The 21,545-nt window shown below is 43.1% G+C and overlaps 1 protein-coding gene across 1 annotated transcript in view; it reads right to left on the bottom strand.

Moving 5' to 3' along the window:
* LOC106585923 (extracellular matrix organizing protein FRAS1) overlaps positions 1-21,545 on the bottom strand; it is a 345,785-nt gene that overhangs the window by 151,155 nt on the left and 173,085 nt on the right. The window contains exons 20-28 of the mRNA XM_045706754.1: positions 20,360-20,515; positions 16,920-17,066; positions 16,635-16,781; positions 8,922-9,062; positions 7,920-8,060; positions 5,435-5,575; positions 4,345-4,450; positions 4,012-4,176; positions 579-663 (exon numbers count right to left, since the gene is read on the bottom strand). Coding sequence (XP_045562710.1) covers positions 579-663; positions 4,012-4,176; positions 4,345-4,450; positions 5,435-5,575; positions 7,920-8,060; positions 8,922-9,062; positions 16,635-16,781; positions 16,920-17,066; positions 20,360-20,515 — 1,229 coding nt within the window. The remainder of the gene's footprint in view (positions 1-578; positions 664-4,011; positions 4,177-4,344; positions 4,451-5,434; positions 5,576-7,919; positions 8,061-8,921; positions 9,063-16,634; positions 16,782-16,919; positions 17,067-20,359; positions 20,516-21,545) is intronic.

Genomic DNA, 21,545 nt, shown 5'->3' with positions numbered 1-21,545 from the left:
ATAGAGAGGGCTCAGCGGGCCCCAAGGTTTTGGCAGGCAAAGGCTGCTCTTTATCTCTTCCAGGCAGGCAGGCAACTCTCTCTCTATCTGTCTCTCTCTCTTTCTATTTACTCTGTTGTGTCTGGGGAGTCGTGCCTCACTGCAGAGCAGAGCTCAGGGGAAAACAACCCCATTGGACACAGCTGATATAACTAACTATGGTTGCCTACTACTGCATGCCAACATGCGAGCACGCTAAGCTAGGCCCCCCCCAAGCACTTAGAAAACCCCTTTTGATACACGCGAGGAGAGACAGGCTAACCTTTCTCTGTGTTTATGAACAGGGCGAGAGCTGTCAGCACCCTCCCAGTCCCCTCAAGGATCCATCATACGATATGGAAAATATTATTTTCTTTGCTTCCTGGTTTGGTGCTGTGTTCTTTAAAGAGTATATTGAGGAGCAGGGTGGCAGAACGAGCCTTGAATGCTACAATTCTACTGTCCTCAGTTCCCCTTTAGAGAGAGAAGACATTCTGTTCATTGGAAATATCAGCTCTTACTATTCACAATCAATACAGATATCGAAACGTAAATGGTACCTGCATGGACACTGCCTGGACCTGGATCATCTCTGGTCGGGAGTAGAGCTGAGGGTCAGCCACACGCAGGGAGAACTGTCCACTCCTGGAACAATACAACAACATTACACACACACACACACACACACACAGAGACAGACAGACAGACAGACAGACAGACAGACAGACAGACAGACAGACAGACAGACAGACAGACAGACAGACAGACAGACAGACAGACAGACAGACAGACAGACAGACAGACAGACAGACAGACAGACAGACAGACAGACAGACAGACAGACAGACAGACAGAGAGAGAGAGAGAGAGAGAGAGAGAGAGAGAGAGAGAGAGAGAGAGTTTTGATTCTCTTTTTTTTTCTGTAAATATCCAAAATAAGCTTTGGCAATATGTACATTGTTACGTCATGCCAATAAAGCAAATTGAATTGAGAGAGCGAGAAAGAGAGAGAGAGAAAGAAAGAGAGAGAGAGAGAGAGAGAGAGAGAAAAAAAAATCCAGAAAATGTGAGACTGAGATCGATATTGAGATTGAGATCCAGAGACATTCCTTTAACTTCTTTGGGATCTGGGGGCAGTATTGAGTAGCTTGGATAAATAAGGTGCCCAGAGTAAACTGCCTGCTACTCAGGCCCAAAAGCTAGAATATGCATAGATAGAAAACCCTCTGAAGTTTCTAAAACTGTTTGAATGATGCCTGTGAGTATAACAGAACTCATATGGCAGGCAAAAATCTGAGAAAAAATCCAACCAGGAAGTGGGAAATCTGAGGTTTGTAGTTTTTCAAGTGATTGCCTATCCAATATACAGTGTCTGTGGGGTCATATTGCACTTCCTAAGGCTTCCACTAGATGTCAACAGTCTTTAGAACGTTGTTTCATGCTTCTACTGTGAATGGGGAGAGAATAAGAGCTGTTTGAACCAGGTGTCTGGCAGAATGCAATGAGCTAAGTCACACGCGCAGCCGTGACCATGAGCTGCGTTCGATTTCATTTCTGAAGACAAAGGAATTGTCTGGTTGGAATATTATTGAAGATTTATGATAAAAACATCCTAAAGATTGATTCTATACATCGTTTGACATGTTTCTACAAACTGTAATGCAACTTTTTTGACTTTTTGTCTGGACTTGCATTTGGAATAGTGAACTGAACGTGCGAACAAAAAGGAGGTATTTGGACATAAATATGGACTTTATCGAAGCGAAACAAACATTTATTGTGGAACTGGGATTCCTGGGAGTGCATTCCGATGAAGATCATCAAAGGTAAGTGAATATTTATAATGCTATTTCTGACTTTTGTTGGCTCCACAACATGGCGGGTATCTGTATGGCTTGTTTTGGTGGCTGAGTGATGTACTCAGATTATCGCATGGTGTGCTTTTGCCGTAAAGCTTTTTTGATATCTGACACAGCGGTTGCATTAAGGAAAAGTGTATCTTTAATTCTATGTAAAACACTTGTATCTTATATCAACGTTTATGATGAGTATTTCTGTAAATTGATGTGGCTCTCTGCAAAATCACTGAATGTTTTGGAGGCAAAACATTACTGAACATAACGCGCCAATGTAAACTGAGATTTTTGGATATAAATATGAACGTTATCGAAGATCATCAAAGGTTAGTGATTCATTTTATCTCTTTCTGTTTTTTGTGACTCCTCTCTTTGGCTGGAAAATGGCTGTATGTTTTTTTGTGACTAGGTGCTGACCTAACATAATCATATGTTATGCTTTCGCCGTAAAGCCTTTTTGAAATCAGACACTGTGGCTGGATTAACAAGAAGGTTATCTTTAAGATGGTGTATAATACTTGTATGTTTGAGGTATTTAACCTGTTAGGGCTAGGGGGCAGTATTGACACGGCTGGATAAAAAACATACCCGATTTAATCTGGTCACCACTCCTACCCAGTAACTAGAATATGCATATACTTATTACATATGGATAGAAAACACCCTAAATTTTCTAAAACTGTTTGAATGGTGTCTGTGAGTATAACAGAACTCAAATGGCAGGTCAAAACCTGAGAGATTCCTTTACAGGAAGTGGCCTGTCTGACCATTTCTTGAACTTGTTTTCCATCTCTATCATTTACTAAGGATCTCTGCTCTAACGTGACACTTCCCACGTCTTCCATAGGCTCTCAGAGCCCGGGAAAAAACAGAATGTCGTCATTCCAGCCCCAGGCTGAAACACATTATCGCCTTTCTCAAGTGGCCGATCAAGGGACACTGGCTTATGCGCGTGACCCCGACCGCCCCCCGCCTTTGGGATTTTTTCCTCTGTTTGCCGAAAAGGAGATTCCCTGTCGGAATATTATCGCTTTTTCACGAGAAAAATGTCGTAAAAATTGATTTTAAACAGCGGTTGACATGCTTCGAAGTACGGTAATGGAATACTTAGAATTTTATTGTCACGAATTGCGCCATGCGCGACACTTCTTTACTATTTCGGATAGTGTCTGGAACGCATACGAACAAAACGCCGCTATTCGGATATAACGATGGATTATTTTGGACCAAACCAACATTTGTTATTGAAGTAGCAGTACTGGGTGTGTATTCTGACGAAGACAACAAAAGGTAATCAAACTTTTATAATAGTAAATATGATTATGGTGAGTGCTAAACTTGCCGGGTGTCTAAATAAGCGAGCCCGTGATGCCTGGGCTATGTACTTAGAATATTGCAAAATGTGCTTTCACCAAAAGCTATTTTAAAATCGGACATATCGAGTGCATAGAGGAGGTCTGTATCTATAATTCTTAAAATAATTGTTATGCTTTTTGTGAACGTTTATCGTGAGTAATTTAGTAAAATGTTAGCGAATTCCCCGGAAGTTTGCGGGGGGTATGCTAGTTCTGAACGTCACATGCTAATGTAAAAAGCTGGTTTTTGATATAAATATGAACTTGATTGAACAAAACATGCATGTATTGTATAACATAATGTCCTAGGGTTGTCATCTGATGAAGATCATCAAAGGTGAGTGCTGCATTTAGCTGTCTTCTGGGTTTTGGTGACATTATATGCTGGCTTGAAAAATGGGTGTCTGATCATTTCTGGCTTGGTACTCTGCTGACATAATCTAATGTTTTGCTTTCGTTGTAAAGCCTTTTTGAAATCGGACAGTGTGGTTAGATTAATGAGAGTCTTGTCTTTAAATGGCTGTAAAATAGTCATATGTTTGAGAAATTGAAGTAATAGGATTTTTAAGGTTTTGAAAATCGCGCCACAGGATAGCAGTGGCTGTTACGTAGGTGGGACGAATTCGTCCCGCCTAGCCTAGAGAGGTTAAATTTGGAGATTTCTGTTGTTTTGAATTTGGCGCCCTGCAATTTCACTGGCTGTGAAGCGTCCCACAATTTCACTGGCTGGCTAGCGTCCCACATATCCCAGAGAGGTTAATTCTCTGTCTGTACAGACTCACCTGGGCTTGTCCTTGTCATGTGTGAAGCGGACCTGTCCACTCTGTAGCTGAGCCCAGGAGAAGGTGTCGTCCCGGGCCAACTCTGTCTCCATGCCCTCCTCCAGGACAACCACACAGCCTGTAGTGGGGGGCTGCAGCAGTTGGAACACCAGGCTCTCTGGGGGGCTGGCAGGTCAACATCAAACAACATTTTACAAACCAAACAATATTACAAAACACTTTACAGAGTGAGACAGATCTCTGTTGAAAAAGAGGAAGAGGTTCTCAACCTCAAAAGATTATTCTGGTTAAATGAAGGTTAAAAACAGAAAGAAAGTTAAAGGAGAGTTTTACCTGTCTTGGTCCTGGGCAGAGATTAGGCTGGTGACCAGGGGTTTGGTTCCCCCAATGGGCACCAACAGAGATCCCCTGATACGCAGGGTTGGGGCCTGGCTGTTAGCTGGAGGGAGGGAAGATGTGTGTGTGAGAGAGAGAGAGAGAGAGAGAGGGAGAAAGGGAGGAGACAGTGAGAGAGATAGAGAGCGGGAGGGAGAGAGAAAGGGTGGGAGAGAGGGAGAGAGAAAGGGAGGGAGAGAGGGAGAGAGAAAGGGAGGGAGGGAGAAAGAAAGAAAGAAAGGGAGGGAGAGAGGGAAGGAGAGAGAGAGAGAAGGAGAGAGAGAGCGTGAGGGAGAGAGAAAGGGAGGAAGAGAGGGAGGGAGAGAGAGAGAGAGAGAGAGAGAAAGGGAGGAAGAGAGGGAGGGAGAGAGAGAGAAGGAGAGAGAGAGAGAGAGAGAGAGAGAGAGGGTGAGGGAGAGATAAAGGGGGGAGAGAGGGAGGGAGAGGGAGAAAAGGAGAGAGAGGGAGAGAAAGAGTGTCCAATCATAAGTGTCCAATGCATGGATCAAAGTTCTGTCTCTCTACTGGTGTCCAGACGAACAAAAGGTGTGTTGGGTCCGCACTCAAAAAGATGTCGCATAAAGCTTGCTTCAGTTTTTGTCCCCATCACTGCATCAGGGATAGTGCAATGTCTGTGTACGCTGTCCCTGATGTAGTGAAGAGAAGAAAACAAATCTAAAAAGGACTCGGTACTAGGTCCTCTACTGTTCTCTCTACTGGTGTCCCCCAGGGCTCAGTACTAGGTCCTCTGCTGTTCTCTCTACTGGTGTCCACCAGGGCTCGGTACTAGGTCCTCTACTGTTCTCTCTACTGGTGTCCCCCAGGGCTCGGTACTAGGTCCTCTGCTGTATTCTCTACTGGTGTCCCCCAGGGCTCGGTACTAGGTCCTCTACTGTTCTCTCTACTGGTGTCCCCCAGGGCTCGGTACTAGGTCCTCTACTGTTCTCTCTACTGGTGTCCCCCAGGGCTTGATACTAGTCCGGTACTCTCTGTTCACCAAGTCACTTGGTTCTGTCATTGTTGTACTGAAACAGTAGTGAAGATTTACCATGGCATGTCCTGGTCTTCTTATCAGCATAGAAACTGTGTCCACAGTCCGGAGTGCAGTATCCGTCTATTAGGTAGGTGTTCTGTCTACAAACGGTGCAACGACCCATCCCCTCACACTCCACACAGTCAGCAGAGCACGCTGGGAAACAGGGGGATAACACAATAAGTTGATTAATACTGTAAGATCAATGATCAAGGGCTTGAGAATGCAAACAGCACTATGTGTCTCAACAGTGGTTGTAATTTGTAGATGAAACCTTTGATTTAAAAAGGAAGATATTTTGGATATGAATTTCAGGTGTTTCTACTCAATTGGGTGGAGATTGTCATCATACCGTCCTTCTCTCATCCCGGGATTTATCATACTGCCAGCGTAGTACACAAGGGGGTGCTAAAAGCACGCAAAATTATAACATTGGGCGTCTATTACCAGAATGCTAACAAAAGTACTAGAGAATTTCAATAGAGGTTGCTAGCTAAATATGCTAACGCACACAAATGAAAATAAACAAATTGCAAAGACAGGCAATCCAGCTCATAAAGCTATATATACAGCGCATTCGGAAAGTATTCAAACCCCTTTACTTTTTCCCCCAAAAATTACATTACAGCCTTATTCTAAAAGTGATTAAATAAAAAGAAATCTGCATCAATCTATACACAATACCTCATAATTACAAAGTGAAAACAGGTTTTTAGAAATGTTTGCAAATTTAATAGAAAAGAGATATATCTTATTTTAATAAGTATTCAGACTCTTTGGAATGAGACTTGAAATTTAGCTCAGGTGCATCCTGTTTCCATTAAGATGTTTTTACAACTTGATTGGAGTCCACCTGTGGTAAATTCAATTGATTGGACATGATTTGGAAATGCACACACCTCTCTATATAAAGAACACAGTGGCCTCCATCATTCTTAAATGGAAGAAGTTTGGAACCACCAAGACTCTTCCTAGACCTGGCTGCCTGGCCAAACTGAGCCGTTTGGGGGGAGAAGGGCCTTGGTCAGGGAGGTGACCAAGAACCTGATGGTCACTATGACAGAGCTCCAGAGTTCCTCTGTCGAGATGGGAGAAACTTCCAGAAGGACAACCATCTCTGCAGCACGCCACCAATCAGGCCTTTGTAATAGAGTGGCCAGAAGGAAGCCACTCCTCAGTAAAAGTGTCACGTCCTGACCCTAGTAAGATGTCATTTTCTATAGTAGAGTAGGTCAGGGCATGACAGGGGGTGTTTTGTGTTTTTCTATGTTTTCTATTTCTATGTTTAGTTCTAGTTTATCTATTTCTATGTTGGGGATGTTTGGGGTTGATCTCCAATTGGAGGCAGCTGGTCCTCGTTGCCTCTGATTGGAGATCATATTTAAGTAGGGGGTTTTCTTCCTAGGTTTTGTGGGTAGTTGTTTTCCGTTTTGTGAGTATCACCTGACGGAACTGTTGGCTGTTGTTTTGTTGTTTTTGTTAAATGTTATCATTAAAGTAAATATGAGCACTCTACACGCCGCACCTTGGTCCCCTTTAGACGACCCACGTTACAAAAAGGCACATTTCAGCCCCCTTGGAGTTTGCCAAAAGGCACCTAAAGACATTCAGACCATGAGAAACATGATTCTCTGATCTGATCAAACCTAGATTGAACTCTTTATCCTGAATGTCAAACGTCACGTCTGGAGGAAAACTAGCACCATCCCTACGGTGATGCATGATGGTGGCAACATCAAATCAGATATTATGTTTTTTTCTGTTATTTATAATTATCTTTCTTTTTCATTTTTTTCTTCTTCTAAAAAACAGTTTTGCTTTGTCATTATTGGGTTATGTGATGTCATTATGGGGTATTGTGATGTCATTATGGGGTATTGTGATGTCAGTATGGGGTATTGTGATGTCATTATGGGGTATTGTGTGTAGATTGATGAGGGAATAAAAAAATATAGATTTATTTTAGTATGAGGCTGTAACGTAACAAAATGTGGAAAAAGTCAGAGGGTCTGAATACTTTCTGAACGCGAGAGGTACCAAATGTAATTTATTTTCTTATTTTTGTATTATTAATTCAGCCACTTACTGAAATAACTCGAACGTTAAATCAGATACACAGCTGGACTCACCTGCTCCCGCTTTCTCCTGTTGTGCTATTTACAAACACGCTCAACTGTTCTGGGGAACTACGGTAAGCTTCATAATGTAAAATAATATGACAGGTGAAATGAAGAACCTAGGTCTGCTTTATCTGGTCATTTACTGCACAAGTTTACTGCAGGTAGTAACTTAAAAAGTCGCTACACATGTTCAAATGTATTGAAAAATTGTTTTGACGATATTGAAAAAAAACATCCTGTTGTTATTTCCAAATACCCCGATATACAGTATATACGGTATACCGCCCAAGCCTACTACTCAAACAAATGTCTGAAACCAGATAAATCTATGTGGTTTTCTTACATGTACAGAGCTGACCAGACTGAATGAAGATTCTTACATGTACAAAGATGTAGAGAGGAGTCCAGAAAGAAATTCCTTCCACACTCCAACACACAGTGACCCTGCAGGGTGGCAAAGGGAGGCTGGCACCGCTCACACTGACCTGGGCCCTGGCATACCTCACACTGCTCCTCACAACCTGGCAAAGACAGATAGAGAGACAAAGAGAGCGAGAGAGATGAGAGAGATAGACGAGAGGGAGAGACGAGAGATGAGAAACGAGAGAGAGACCGAGAGAGAGAGAGGGGGGAGAAAAACGAGAGCGAGAGCGAGAGAGAGGGGGGAGAGAGAGACGAGAAACGAGAGAGAGAAGGGGGGTGGGAGACGAGAAATGAGAGAGAGAGAGAGGGGGAGAGGAGAAATGAGTGAGAGAGAGAGAGAGAGAGAGAGAGAGAGAGAGAGAGAGAGAGAGAGAGGGGGCGAGAGACGAGAAATGAGAAAGAGAGAGGGGGTGGGGGATGAGAAACGAGAGAGAGAGCGAGAGAAAGAGGGGGGACAGAGAGAGATGAGAAACGAGAGAGAGAGAGAGAGGGGTGGGGGACGAGAAATGAGAGAGAGAGAGAGAGAGAGAGAGAAGGAGAGGAGAAATGAGAAAGAGAGAGAGGGGGGGATGAGAAACGAGAGAGAGAGAGAGAGAGAGAGAGAGGGGGAGAGACGCGAAACGAGAAAGAGAGAGGGGGGAGAGAGACGAGAAATGAGAGAGAGAGAGAGAGAGAGAGAAGGGGGACACGAGAAACGAGAGAGAGAGAGAGAAGGGGAGAGAGACGAGAGAGAGAGAGAGAGAGAGAGGGGGAGAGAGACGAGAAACGAGAGAGAGAGAGAGAGAGAGAGAGAGAGAGAGAGGGGGAGAGAGACGAGAAATGAGAGAGAGAGAGAGAGAGAGAGAGAGGGGGGAGACGAGAAACGAGAGAGAGAAACAGACAATATATGTTAGAAGGTATAACCAGCTTAGAACATTAAATGACAAAAAGTTAAATGATCATTCTATTCAGGCACGTACTGAGGCATCTCTCTCCATCCTGGTAGGACCCTGGGGAGCAGCCCTGGACGCAGAGTCCATCCTGCAGAACATGTCCCTCCATACACTGTAGACAGTCAGTATGCAGAGGACCCTTACACTCATTACAGCTCCAATCACACTCTGAAAGAGGGAGAGAGAGAGAGAATCACACTCTGGAAGAGGGAGGGAGAGAGATAATCACACTCTAGAAGAGGGATGGGTTAGGTATGAAAAAGAGAAGAGCGGGGGAGACAGAGAGACAGAGAGAGAGACAGAGAGAGAGACAGAGAGAGAGACAGAGAAAGAGAGAGAGTGACAGAGAGAGAGAGAGAGACAGAGAGAGAGAGAAAGAGAGAGAGAGAGTGACAGAGAGACAGAGACAGAGAGACAGAGACAGAGAGAGAGACAGAGAGAAAAAGGGTTATACTGAGAGTGACAGAGAGACAGAGACAGAGAGAAAGAGAGCGAGAGAGTGACAGAGAGACAGAGAGAGAGAGGCCGGCAGACAGAATGAGAGAGTAGGAGACAGTGATGTAGAGTCTGAGATGGGCAGAGTGAATCAGAGGAAGTGTGTCGCTCCGTCACTGTCCTCCTGACTCCTGAGAAACACTATAAATTAACTCTGAATATCTAAGTTCTGATAGCACAGCAACAAAGCCTTAGTCAGTCAGGTGACCACATCTCACAACCCACAGTATTAATCAGAACACCATCAATCAGATAAACGGGAGCAGACAAGTTAAAGAAGGATTTTTAAGCCTTGAGACAATTGAGACATGGATTGTGTATGTGTGCCATTCAGAGACAGGGTGAATGTTTAAAAGATGTAAGTGCATTTTAACGGGGGTATGGTGGTAGGTGCCAGGTGCAGCGGTTTGTGTCAAGAACTGCAAGGCTGCTGGGTTTTTCACGCTCAACAGTTTCCCGTGTGTATCTAGAATGGTCCACCACCCAAAGGACATCTAGCCAACTGGACACAACCGTGTGAAGATTTGGAGTCAACATGGGCCAGCATCCCTGTGTAACGCTTTCAACATCTTGTAGAGTCCATGCCCTGACAAATTGAGGCTTTTCTGAGGGTAAAAGGGGGTGACACTCAATATTAGGAAGGTGTTCCTAATGTTTGGTGAACTCAGTGCATAACACAATTAGATATCACACCATTGGTGGGGCGACAGGGTAGCCTAGTGGTTAGAGCATTGGGCTAGTAACCGAAAGGTTGCAAGTTCGATATAACACCATTAGATATAACACCACTAGATATAACACCATTAGATATAACACCACTAGATATAACACCATTAGATATAACACCATCACCTATAACACCACTAGATATAACACCATTAGATATAACACCATTAGACATAACACCACTAGATATAACACCACTAGATATAACACCATTAGATATAACACCACTAGATATAACACCATCACCTATAACACCACTAGATATAACACCACTAGATATAACACCATTAGACATAACACCACTAGATATAACACCACTAGATATAACACCACTAGATATAACACCATTAGACATAACACCACTAGATATAACACCATTAGATATAACACCACTAGATATAACACCATCACCTATAACACCACTAGATATAACACCACTAGATATAACACCATTAGACATAACACCACTAGATATAACACCACTAGATATAACACCACTAGATATAACACCATTAGACATAACACCACTAGATATAACACCACTAGATATAACACCACTAGATATAACACCACTAGATATAACACCACTAGATATAACACCATTAGATATAACACCATTAGATATAACACCACTAGATATAACACCATCACCTATAACACCACTAGATATAACACCACTAGATATAACACCATTAGACATAACACCACTAGATATAACACCACTAGATATAACACCACTAGATATAACACCATTAGATATAACACCATTAGATATAACACCATCACCTATAACACCACTAGATATAACACCACTAGATATAACACCACTAGATATAACACCATTAGATATAACACCACTAGACATAACACCACTAGATATAACACCACTAGATATAACACCACTAGATATAACACCACTAAATATAACACCATCCCCTATAACACCACTAGATATAACACCACTAGATATAACACCACTAGATATAACACCATTAGATATAACACCATTAGATATAACACCACTAGATATAACACCATTAGATATAACACCACTAGATATAACACCACTAGATATAACACCACTAGATATAACACCACTAGATATAACACCACTAGATATAACACCACTAGATATAACACCACTAGATATAACACCACTAGATATAACACCACTAGATATAACACCACTAGATATAACACCACTAGATATAACACCATTAGATATAACACCATTAGATATAACACCACTAGATATAACACCACTAGATATAACACCATCACCTATAACACCACTAGATATAACACCATTAGATATAACACCACTAGATATAACACCACTAGATATAACACCACTAGATATAACACCACTAGATATAACACCACTAGATATAACACCACTAGATATAACACCATTAGATATAACACCATTAGATATAACACCACTAGATATAACACCACTAGATATAACACCATTAGATATAACACCACTAGATATAACACCACTAGATATAACACCACTAGATATAACACCATTAGATATAACACCACTAGATATAACACCACTAGATATAACACCACTAGATATAACACCACTAGATATAACACCATTAGATATAACACCATTAGATATAACACCATTAGATATAACACCACTAGATATAACACCATCACCTATAACACCACTAGATATAACACCATCACCTATAACACCACTAGATATAACACCACTAGATATAACACCACTAGATATAACACCACTAGATATAACACCACTAGATATAACACCACTAGATATAACACCATTAGATATAACACCATCACCTATAACACCACTAGATATAACACCATTAGATATAACACCACTAGATATAACACCACTAGATATAACACCACTAGATATAACACCATTAGATATAACCACTAGATATAACACCACTAGATATAACACCATCACCTATAACACCACTAGATATAACACCACTAGATATAACACCACTAGATATAACACCATTAGATATAACCACTAGATATAACACCACTAGATATAACACCACTAGATATAACACCACTAGATATAACACCACTAGATATAACACCACTAGATATAACACCACTAGATATAACACCACTAGATATAACACCACTAGATATAACACCATTAGATATAACACCATTAGATATAACACCACTAGATATAACACCACTAGATATAACACCACTAGATATAACACCATTAGATATAACACCATTAGATATAACACCATTAGATATAACACCACTAGATATAACACCACTAGATATAACACCACTAGATATAACACCACTAGATATAACACCATTAGATATAACACCACTAGATATAACACCACTAGATATAACACCACTAGATATAACACCACTAGATATAACACCATCAACTATAACACCACTAGATATAACACCACTAGATATAACACCATTAGATATAACACCACTAGATATAACACCACTAGATATAACACCACTAGATATAACACCACTAGATATAACACCACTAGATATAACACCATTAGATATAACACCACTAGATATAACACCACTAGATATAACACCACTAGATATAACACCACTAGATATAACACCACTAGATATAACACCACTAGATATAACACCACTAGATATAACACCACTAGATATAACACCACTAGATATAACACCATTAGATATAACACCACTAGATATAACACCACTAGATATAACACCACTAGATATAACACCATTAGATATAACACCATCACCTATAACACCACTAGATATAACACCATCACCTATAACACCACTAGATATAACACCACTAGATATAACACCACTAGATATAACACCATTAGATATAACACCATCACCTATAACACCACTAGATATAACACCACTAGATATAACACCACTAGATATAACACCATTAGATATAACCACTAGATATAACACCACTAGATATAACACCATCACCTATAACACCACTAGATATAACACCACTAGATATAACACCACTAGATATAACACCATTAGATATAACCACTAGATATAACACCACTAGATATAACACCACTAGATATAACACCACTAGATATAACACCACTAGATATAACACCACTAGATATAACACCACTAGATATAACACCACTAGATATAACACCACTAGATATAACACCACTAGATATAACACCACTAGATATAACACCACTAGATATAACACCATTAGATATAACACCATTAGATATAACACCATTAGATATAACACCACTAGATATAACACCATTAGATATAACACCACTAGATATAACACCACTAGATATAACACCACTAGATATAACACCATTAGATATAACACCATTAGATATAACACCACTAGATATAACACCACTAGATATAACACCATCACCTATAACACCACTAGATATAACACCACTAGATATAACACCACTAGATATAACACCATTAGATATAACACCACTAGATATAACACCATCACCTATAACACCACTAGATATAACACCACTAGATATAACACCATTAGATATAACACCACTAGATATAACACCACTAGATATAACACCACTAGATATAACACCACTAGATATAACACCACTAGATATAACACCACTAGATATAACACCATTAGATATAACACCATTAGATATAACACCATTAGATATAACACCATTAGATATAACACCACTAGATATAACACCACTAGATATAACACCATTAGATATAACACCACTAGATATAACACCACTAGATATAACACCACTAGATATAACACCACTAGATATAACACCATTAGATATAACACCACTAGATATAACACCACTAGATATAACACCATCACCTATAACACCACTAGATATAACACCACTAGATATAACACCATTAGATATAACACCACTAGATATAACACCACTAGATATAACACCACTAGATATAACACCATTAGATATAACACCATTAGATATAACACCATTAGATATAACACCATCACCTATAACACCACTAGATATAACACCACTAGATATAACACCACTAGATATAACACCATTAGATATAACACCACTAGATATAACACCACTAGATATAACACCACTAGATATAACCACTAGATATAACACCATTAGATATAACACCATTAGATATAACACCACTAGATATAACACCACTAGATATAACACCACTAGATATAACACCACTAGATATAACCACTAGATATAACACCACTAGATATAATACATGTACAGTATCACCATGAAATGCTTTGAAAGGCTGGTCATGGCTCACATCAACACCATTATCTCAGACAACCTGGACCCACTTAAATTTGCATACTCCTCCCCCCCGCCTTCTGATCCACAGATGACACAATCTCTATTACAATCCACACTGCTCTTTCCCACCTAAACAAGAGGAACACCTACGTGAGAATGCTGTTTATCGACTACAGATCTGCGTTCAACACCATAGTGCCCTCCAAGCTCGTCACTAAGCTCAGGACCCTGGGACTGAACACCTACTTCTGCAACTGGATCCTGGATCCTGGACTTCCTGACGGGCCGCTCCCAGGTTACGAGGGTAGGCAAAAACACATCTGCCACGCTGATCCTCAACACGGGGGCCACTCAGGGGCGCGTGGTTAGTCCTCTCCTGTACTCCCTGTTCACCCACGACTGCAAGGCCAGGCACAACTCCCACACCATCATTAAGTTTGCTGACGACATGACAGTGGTGGTGGGCCTGATCACCGACGACGATGAGACAGCCTATAGGGAGGAGGTCAAAGACCTGGCAGTGTTGCCAAGACAACAATCTCTAGCTCAACGTCAGCAAGACAAAGGAGCATATCGTGTACTACAGGAAACAGAGGGCCGAGCACACCTCCATTCACATCAACGGGGCTGTAGAGGATCGGGTCGAGAGCTTCAAGTTCATTGATGTCCACATCACTAAGGAATTATCATTGTCCAAACACACCAACACAGTCGTGAAGAGGGCACGACAACACCTCTTCCCCCTCAGGAGGCTGAAAAGATTTGTCATGGGCCCCTCAGATCCTCAAAAACGTTTTACAGCTGCACCATTGAGAGCATCTTGACTGGCTGCATCACCGCCTGGTATGGCAACTGCTTGGCATCCGACCACAAGGCGCTACAGAGGGTAGTGCGTACGGCCCAGTACATCACTGGGGACAAGCTTCCTGCCTTCCAAGAACTCTATACCAGGCGGTGTCAGAGGAAGGCCCTAAAAATTGTCAAAGACTCCAGCCACCCAAGTCATAGACTGTTCTCTCTGGTACCGCATGGCAAGCAGTACTGATGCACCAAGTCTGGAACCAACAGGACTCTGAACAGCTTCTACCCCAAAGCTATAAGACTGCTAAACAGTTACCCGGACTATCTGCATTGACCCTTTTTGCGCTAACTCTTTTGACTCAGCACAGCTGCTACTGTTTATTATCTATCCTGCTGCCTAGTCACTTTACCCCTACCTACATGTATACATATCTACCTCAATAACCTCGTACCCCTTCACATCAACTCGGTACTGGTACCCCGTGTATATAGCAAAGTTATCGTTACTCATTATGTATTTATTCCTCATGGTATTATCTTTCTTAAAACAAATGTTTCTCTTTGCATTGTTTGGAATGGCCTGCAATAAATTATTTCACAGTTATGTCTACCCCTTTTTTTTATGCAGCATGTGACAAATATAATTTGATTTGATTGAATCATCCCATTACCTGCTCAGGCAGACTGGCAGAGCAGCAACATCAACAGGCATTAGCTAATGTAACATTGCACAGTCTCGCTACCTCGCCTCCATCACTAGGTTCACCCAGGATTCAGGGGGATTTTCCAGGATGCAACGCGGCGCCGTGCAGAGCAGAGTGGTACTAGCTAGCTGGGGTGATGAGCAGTGTTAGTTCTATTGACTGACTGGCTACTGTGTTGGAACACCTGCTGAGATGGTAGCAAGCAGTTCTCACAAACACACACACACACCACTCTCCACGGTTCTCTGTATCGCATGGTGTGTGTGTGTGTGTGTGTGTGTGTGTGTGTGTGTGTTAAACACCAGCTCCTCGTGGCACGCTTCAACAGCCTCGGGTGTAGCTGCAAGCTGGTGGCTCTGATATTTGGCAGTCTCGGCCATGTACACAGGCTTCCAGTGCGTGGCCTCCAGATTGCGGGCCTGATAAAAACTAGGACAAAGCATTTGGCTAGGTACCGCTCTGTTTTCAGCTGTCACGGGTAGCCTAGCTGTTTGGACAAGGAGGTGCTTTCTGTACCCTTGAGTGCCACGCTTACAGGGACCTTTGAAATGTTTGTACTGTTGGATTCAAACTTAAGTGAGAGTGTGTGTGTGTGTGTGTGTGTGTGTGTGTGTGTGTGTGTGTGTGTGTGTGTGTGTGTGTGTGTGTGTGTGTGTGTGTGTGTGTGTGTGTGTGTGTGTGTGTGTGTGTGTGTGTGTGTGTGTGTGTGTGTGTACCTCTGCAGGTGCGCGTGGTGGTGTTGAGGTAGTATTGGTAGGCACAGCTGTCATACTGGCACTCTCCAAACAGCAGAACCTTGCCCGGGTCACGGCACGACGTACACACACCGCTCATCTCACAGGACAGACACTGGCTGTCACAGGCTGCATAATGACACAATATCAGGAGATAAAGAGAGGGTTCAAAAATCCCAGCAGACATTGGGGCAATAAACAATGATAGCCTGGTAAATGTAGTCTACAGTTCTGTAACACTGGGTAAAGTCTAGGTGTACGACTTACCTCTGCAGCGTCTGTCTCTGTCGGCATAGTAACCCAAGGGGCAGGCGGGGCCACAGAGCCCTGAGGTCAGTAGAACGCTGGGGGTGGGACAGGAAGTACAGGACAGAGGCCACTCCCCACTGCAACCCTCACAGGAAATATGGCATCCTGTGAGATAAAACAGGAATAAAAATGTATTAACAATATCAACAACAAAACAGTTTATACATAGACAAGGCCAGGCATGACTTCACTTCTATAATCAATATAATTAAACCATGCAGACAAATGTGTAATATTTTGTGATTTTTGAGAGATTTAAAGCACAATTAAATGCATGTAAAATCGAATAATTTCTTATGGTCAAGTGAAAATCTAGAAGACCAATCTAGAAATCTAGAAATCCAATCTTGAATATCATTTATTTAGTAATACGATGAATAATGTGACAGTTGAATCACAATCGACATGAATAATGTTTTTTTTCTCACTTGAAACAATACAGGGAGGAAGACATTATCAAAATGCTTAATATTGTTTCTCTCCACCTAAACTATTGTCTTTGGTTTATGTATCTGGCAACACTGAGACAATCTGTCATCTCTTCTGACAAGTCCTTCCCTTGTTAACAAATGTTCTCACACAACAGTGGCCTTTGTTCTGTGGTAAATAAGACCTTGTGTTTTAGCAACTGTTATCACCCTGAGACAAATATCCTACAGACAGAATACTACATCATAAAAACAGATACAGGAAAATAAGCCTCTCTCCCTCTCATCTCTCCCTCCCTCTCTCTCATCTCTCTCCCCTCCCCCTCCCTCTCTCTCATCTCTCCCTCTCTCTCTCTCATCTCTCCCTCTCATCTCTCCCTCTCATCTCTCCCTCCCTCTCTCATCTCTCCCTCTCTCTCCCCATCCCTCTCATCTCTCCCTCTCATCTCTCCCTCCCTCTCTCTCATCTCTCCCTCCCTCTCTCTCATCTCTCCCTCCCTCTCTCTCATCTCTCCCTCCCTCTCTCTCATCTCTCCCTCTCTCCCTCTCATCTCTCCCTCCCTCTCTCTCATCTCTCCCTCTCCCTCTCATCTCTCTCATCTCTCCCTCCCTCTCTCTCATCTCTCCCTCCCCTCCCCCTCCCTCTCTCTCATCTCTCCCTCTCATCTCTCCCTCCCTCTCTCTCATCTCTCTCTCTCTCTCATCTCTCCCTCCCTCTCTCTCTCTCACACACTCTCCCTCTCATCTCTCCCTCCCTCTCTCTCATCTCTCTCTCTCTCTCATCTCTCCCTCCCTCTCTCTCTCTCACACACTCTCCCTCTCATCTCTCCCTCCCTCTCTCTCATCTCTCCCTCCCTCTCATCTCTCCCTCCCTCTCTCTCATCTCTCCCTCCCTCTCTCTCATCTCTCCCTCTCTCTCCCCATCCCTCTCTCTCATCTCTCCCTCCCTCTCATCTCTCCCTCTCTCCCTCTCATCTCTCCCTCCCTCTCCCCATCCCCCTCTCTCTCCCCATCCCTCTCTCTCTCTCCCTCCCTCTCTCTCATCTCTCGCTCCCTCTCTCTCATCTCTCCCTCCCTCTCTCTCATCTCTCCCTCCCTCTCTCTCATCTCTCCCTCCCTCTCTCTCATCTCTCCCTCTCTCTCTCTCATCTCTCCCTCTCTCTCTCTCTCTCATCTCTCCCTCCCCTCCCCCTCTCCCTCTCTCTCATCTCTCCCTCCCTCTCTCTCATCTCTCCCTCCCTCTCTCTCATCTCTCCCTCCCTCCCTCTCATCTCTCCCTCTCTCTCTCTCATCTCTCCCTCCCTCTCTCTCATCTCTCCCTCCCTCTCTCTCATCTCTCCCTCTCTCTCCCCATCCCTCTCTCATCTCTCCCTCCCTCTCTCTCATCTCTCCCTCCCTCTCTCTCATCTCTCCCTCTCTCTCCCCATCCCTCTCTCTCTCTCCTTCCCCTCCCCCCTCTCTCTCTCTCTCTCTCTCTCTCTCACACACTCTCTTTCTCCCCCCTCCCTCTTTCTCTCTCTCTCTCTCTCTCTCTCAATCCCTCCCTCTCCCCTCCACTTCCCTCCCTCTCTCTTTCTCTTCCTCTCTCCCTTCCTCTCTCTCTTTCTCCCTCCACTTCTATCTCCTTCTCTCTCTCTGTCTCTCTTCCTCCCTCCACCTCTCTCTTTCTCTCTCTCTCTTCCTCTTCCTCCACCTCCCCCCCTCCGCCCCTGCCTCCCTCCCTCCCTCCCTTTCCTTCTCTTCATCTCTCACTCTCTTACTCTCTCTCTCCCTTCATCTCTCCCTCCCTCTCCCTCCACCTCTCTCTCCCTCTCTCAATCTCTCTCCCTCCACTTCTCTCTCTCTCTACCTCTCTCTCTCTTTATTCCTCCACCTCTCTCACTCTCTCTCCATCGCTCCATATCTTTCCCTCATCCTCTCTCTCGCTCCCACTCTTTCTCCCTCCCTCTCTCTCTCTACCCCCCTCTCTCTCCCTCCCTCCCTCTCCCTCTCTGTCCCTGAAAGGTAAACAGAAAGGAAGAGAGACATTTCAAATGTCATAATATGTCTATATACAGTGTTGTAACGATGTGGAAATAACTAAAGAACAAAACTGAAAATAAATCAACATCCATATGGGTTGTATTTAGAATGGTTTTTGTGGCAACAGGTCACACATATTGCTGCTGTGATGTCACACTGTGGTATTTCACCCAATAGATATGGGAGTTTATCAAAATTGGATTTGTTTTCTAATTCTTTGAGGATCTGTGTAATCTGAGGGAAATATGTGTCTCTAATATGGTCATATTTTGGGCAGGAGGTTAGGAAGTACAGCTTAGTTTCCACCTCATTTTGTGGGCAGTGAGCACATAGCCTGTCTTCTCTTGAGAGCCAGGTCTGCCTTCGGCGGTTTTTCTCAATAGCAAGGCTATGCTCACTGAGTCTGTACATAGTCAAAGCTTTCCTTAATTTTGGATCAGTCACAGTGGTCAGGTATTCTGCCACTGTGTACTCTCTGTTTAGGGCCAAATAGCATTCTAGTTTGGTGTGTTTTTTGGGTAATTCTTTCCAATGTGAAAAGTAATTATATATATTTTTTTCTCATGATTTTGTGTGGTCTAAATGTGTTGCTGTCCTGGGGCTCTGTGGGGTCTGTTTGTGTTTGTGAACACATTTCGTTGGTCCCCACAAGGAAAAATGCTTTTTTAGGCTTAGGGGTTAGATTTGGGGTTAGGGGTTAGGTTTAGGGGTTAGGGGTCAGAGGTTAGGGTTGGGTTTAGTTTTAGGCTTAGGGGTTAGGTTTGGGGTTAGGGGTTAGGTTTAGGGTTAGGTTTAGGGTTAAGGGTTAGAGGTTAGGGTTGGGTTTAGTTTTAGGGTTTGGGGTTAGGGAAAATAGGATTTGGAATGGGAATAAAAGCTTTGGACCCCACTTGGATAGTAAAACCAACATGTGTGTGTGTGTGTGTGTGTGTGTGTAACAAAACGTACTCTTACAGGCTCCGTGCCAGGGGTAGTGACCTTGGGGACAGTGGGTGACACAGTGGCCTCCCAGCAACAGGGTCCTAGCAATCTTACACCACAGACACACACTGCCCACACCCGTCTGGAGGTCTGCCACACAGCGCTGGCAATTACTGCTGCATTCTAGGAACAGAGAGAGAGAGAGAGAGAGGGCAAAGGTCACACACGGCAACTTCGGGTAAACATTGCCCGTACACACCGATCTAGTGTCAGTTTAACCTCCCTGTATCCTAACCTTACCCATTAGGGTTATAGAACCTCCCTGTATCCTAACCTTACCCATTAGGGTTATAGAACCTCCCTGTATCCTAACCTTAACCATTAGGGTTATAGAACCTCCCTGTATCCTAACCTTAACCATTAGGGTTATAGAACCTCCCTGTATCCTAACCTTAACCATTAGGGTTATAGAACCTCCCTGTATCCTAACCTTACCCATTAGGGTTATAGAACCTCCCTGTATCCTAACCTTAACCATTAGGGTTATAGAACCTCCCTGTATCCTAACCTTAACCATTAGGATTATAGAACCTCCCTGTATCCTAACCTTAACCATTAGGGTTATAGAACCTCCCTGTATCCTAACCTTAACCATTAGAGTTATAGAACCTCCCTGTATCCTAACCTTAACCATTAGGGTTATAGGGTTAGATGCTAAACTGTCAGTAGACCATGGTTTATGGGAAACCATAGAGATTCAAAAATAGTGTACCTTCTATATATCTCTATGGGCAGAATAATGACTTGTTCCACCCCACCCTATCGCCCTATCACGGTCACCCAAAGATCTGGGTGATAAGGTACACCTATCTGTTATCTGATGGTGTAGCTGGCTGCTGTCGCTGGCTGGCATACACCTTGAGAGAGAGAGCTTCTCCCTCCAGGAAATCAATCATTTCCAGGCCCAGAGACAAGTACTAGTCTGTGGCGACCTAAATGCCAGAACTGGACAAAAACCTGACACCCTCAGCACACAGGGGGACAAACACCTGCCTGGAGGTGACAGCATTCCCTCCCCCATTTGCCCCCTTAGGCACAACTATGACAACATAACCAACAAAAACGGGTCACAACTCCTGCAGCTCTTGTCGCACGCTGGGTAGTTACATGGTAGGTAGGCTTCGAGGGGACTCCTACGGTAATTACTCCAATA

This window comes from Salmo salar, chromosome ssa24 (genome assembly GCF_905237065.1).
Source record: "Salmo salar chromosome ssa24, Ssal_v3.1, whole genome shotgun sequence".
In the NCBI taxonomy this organism is placed as follows: Eukaryota; Metazoa; Chordata; class Actinopteri; order Salmoniformes; family Salmonidae; genus Salmo; species Salmo salar.
Note: the sequence above shows the minus strand (reverse complement) of the source record. Positions and strands in the feature narration are given on the sequence as shown.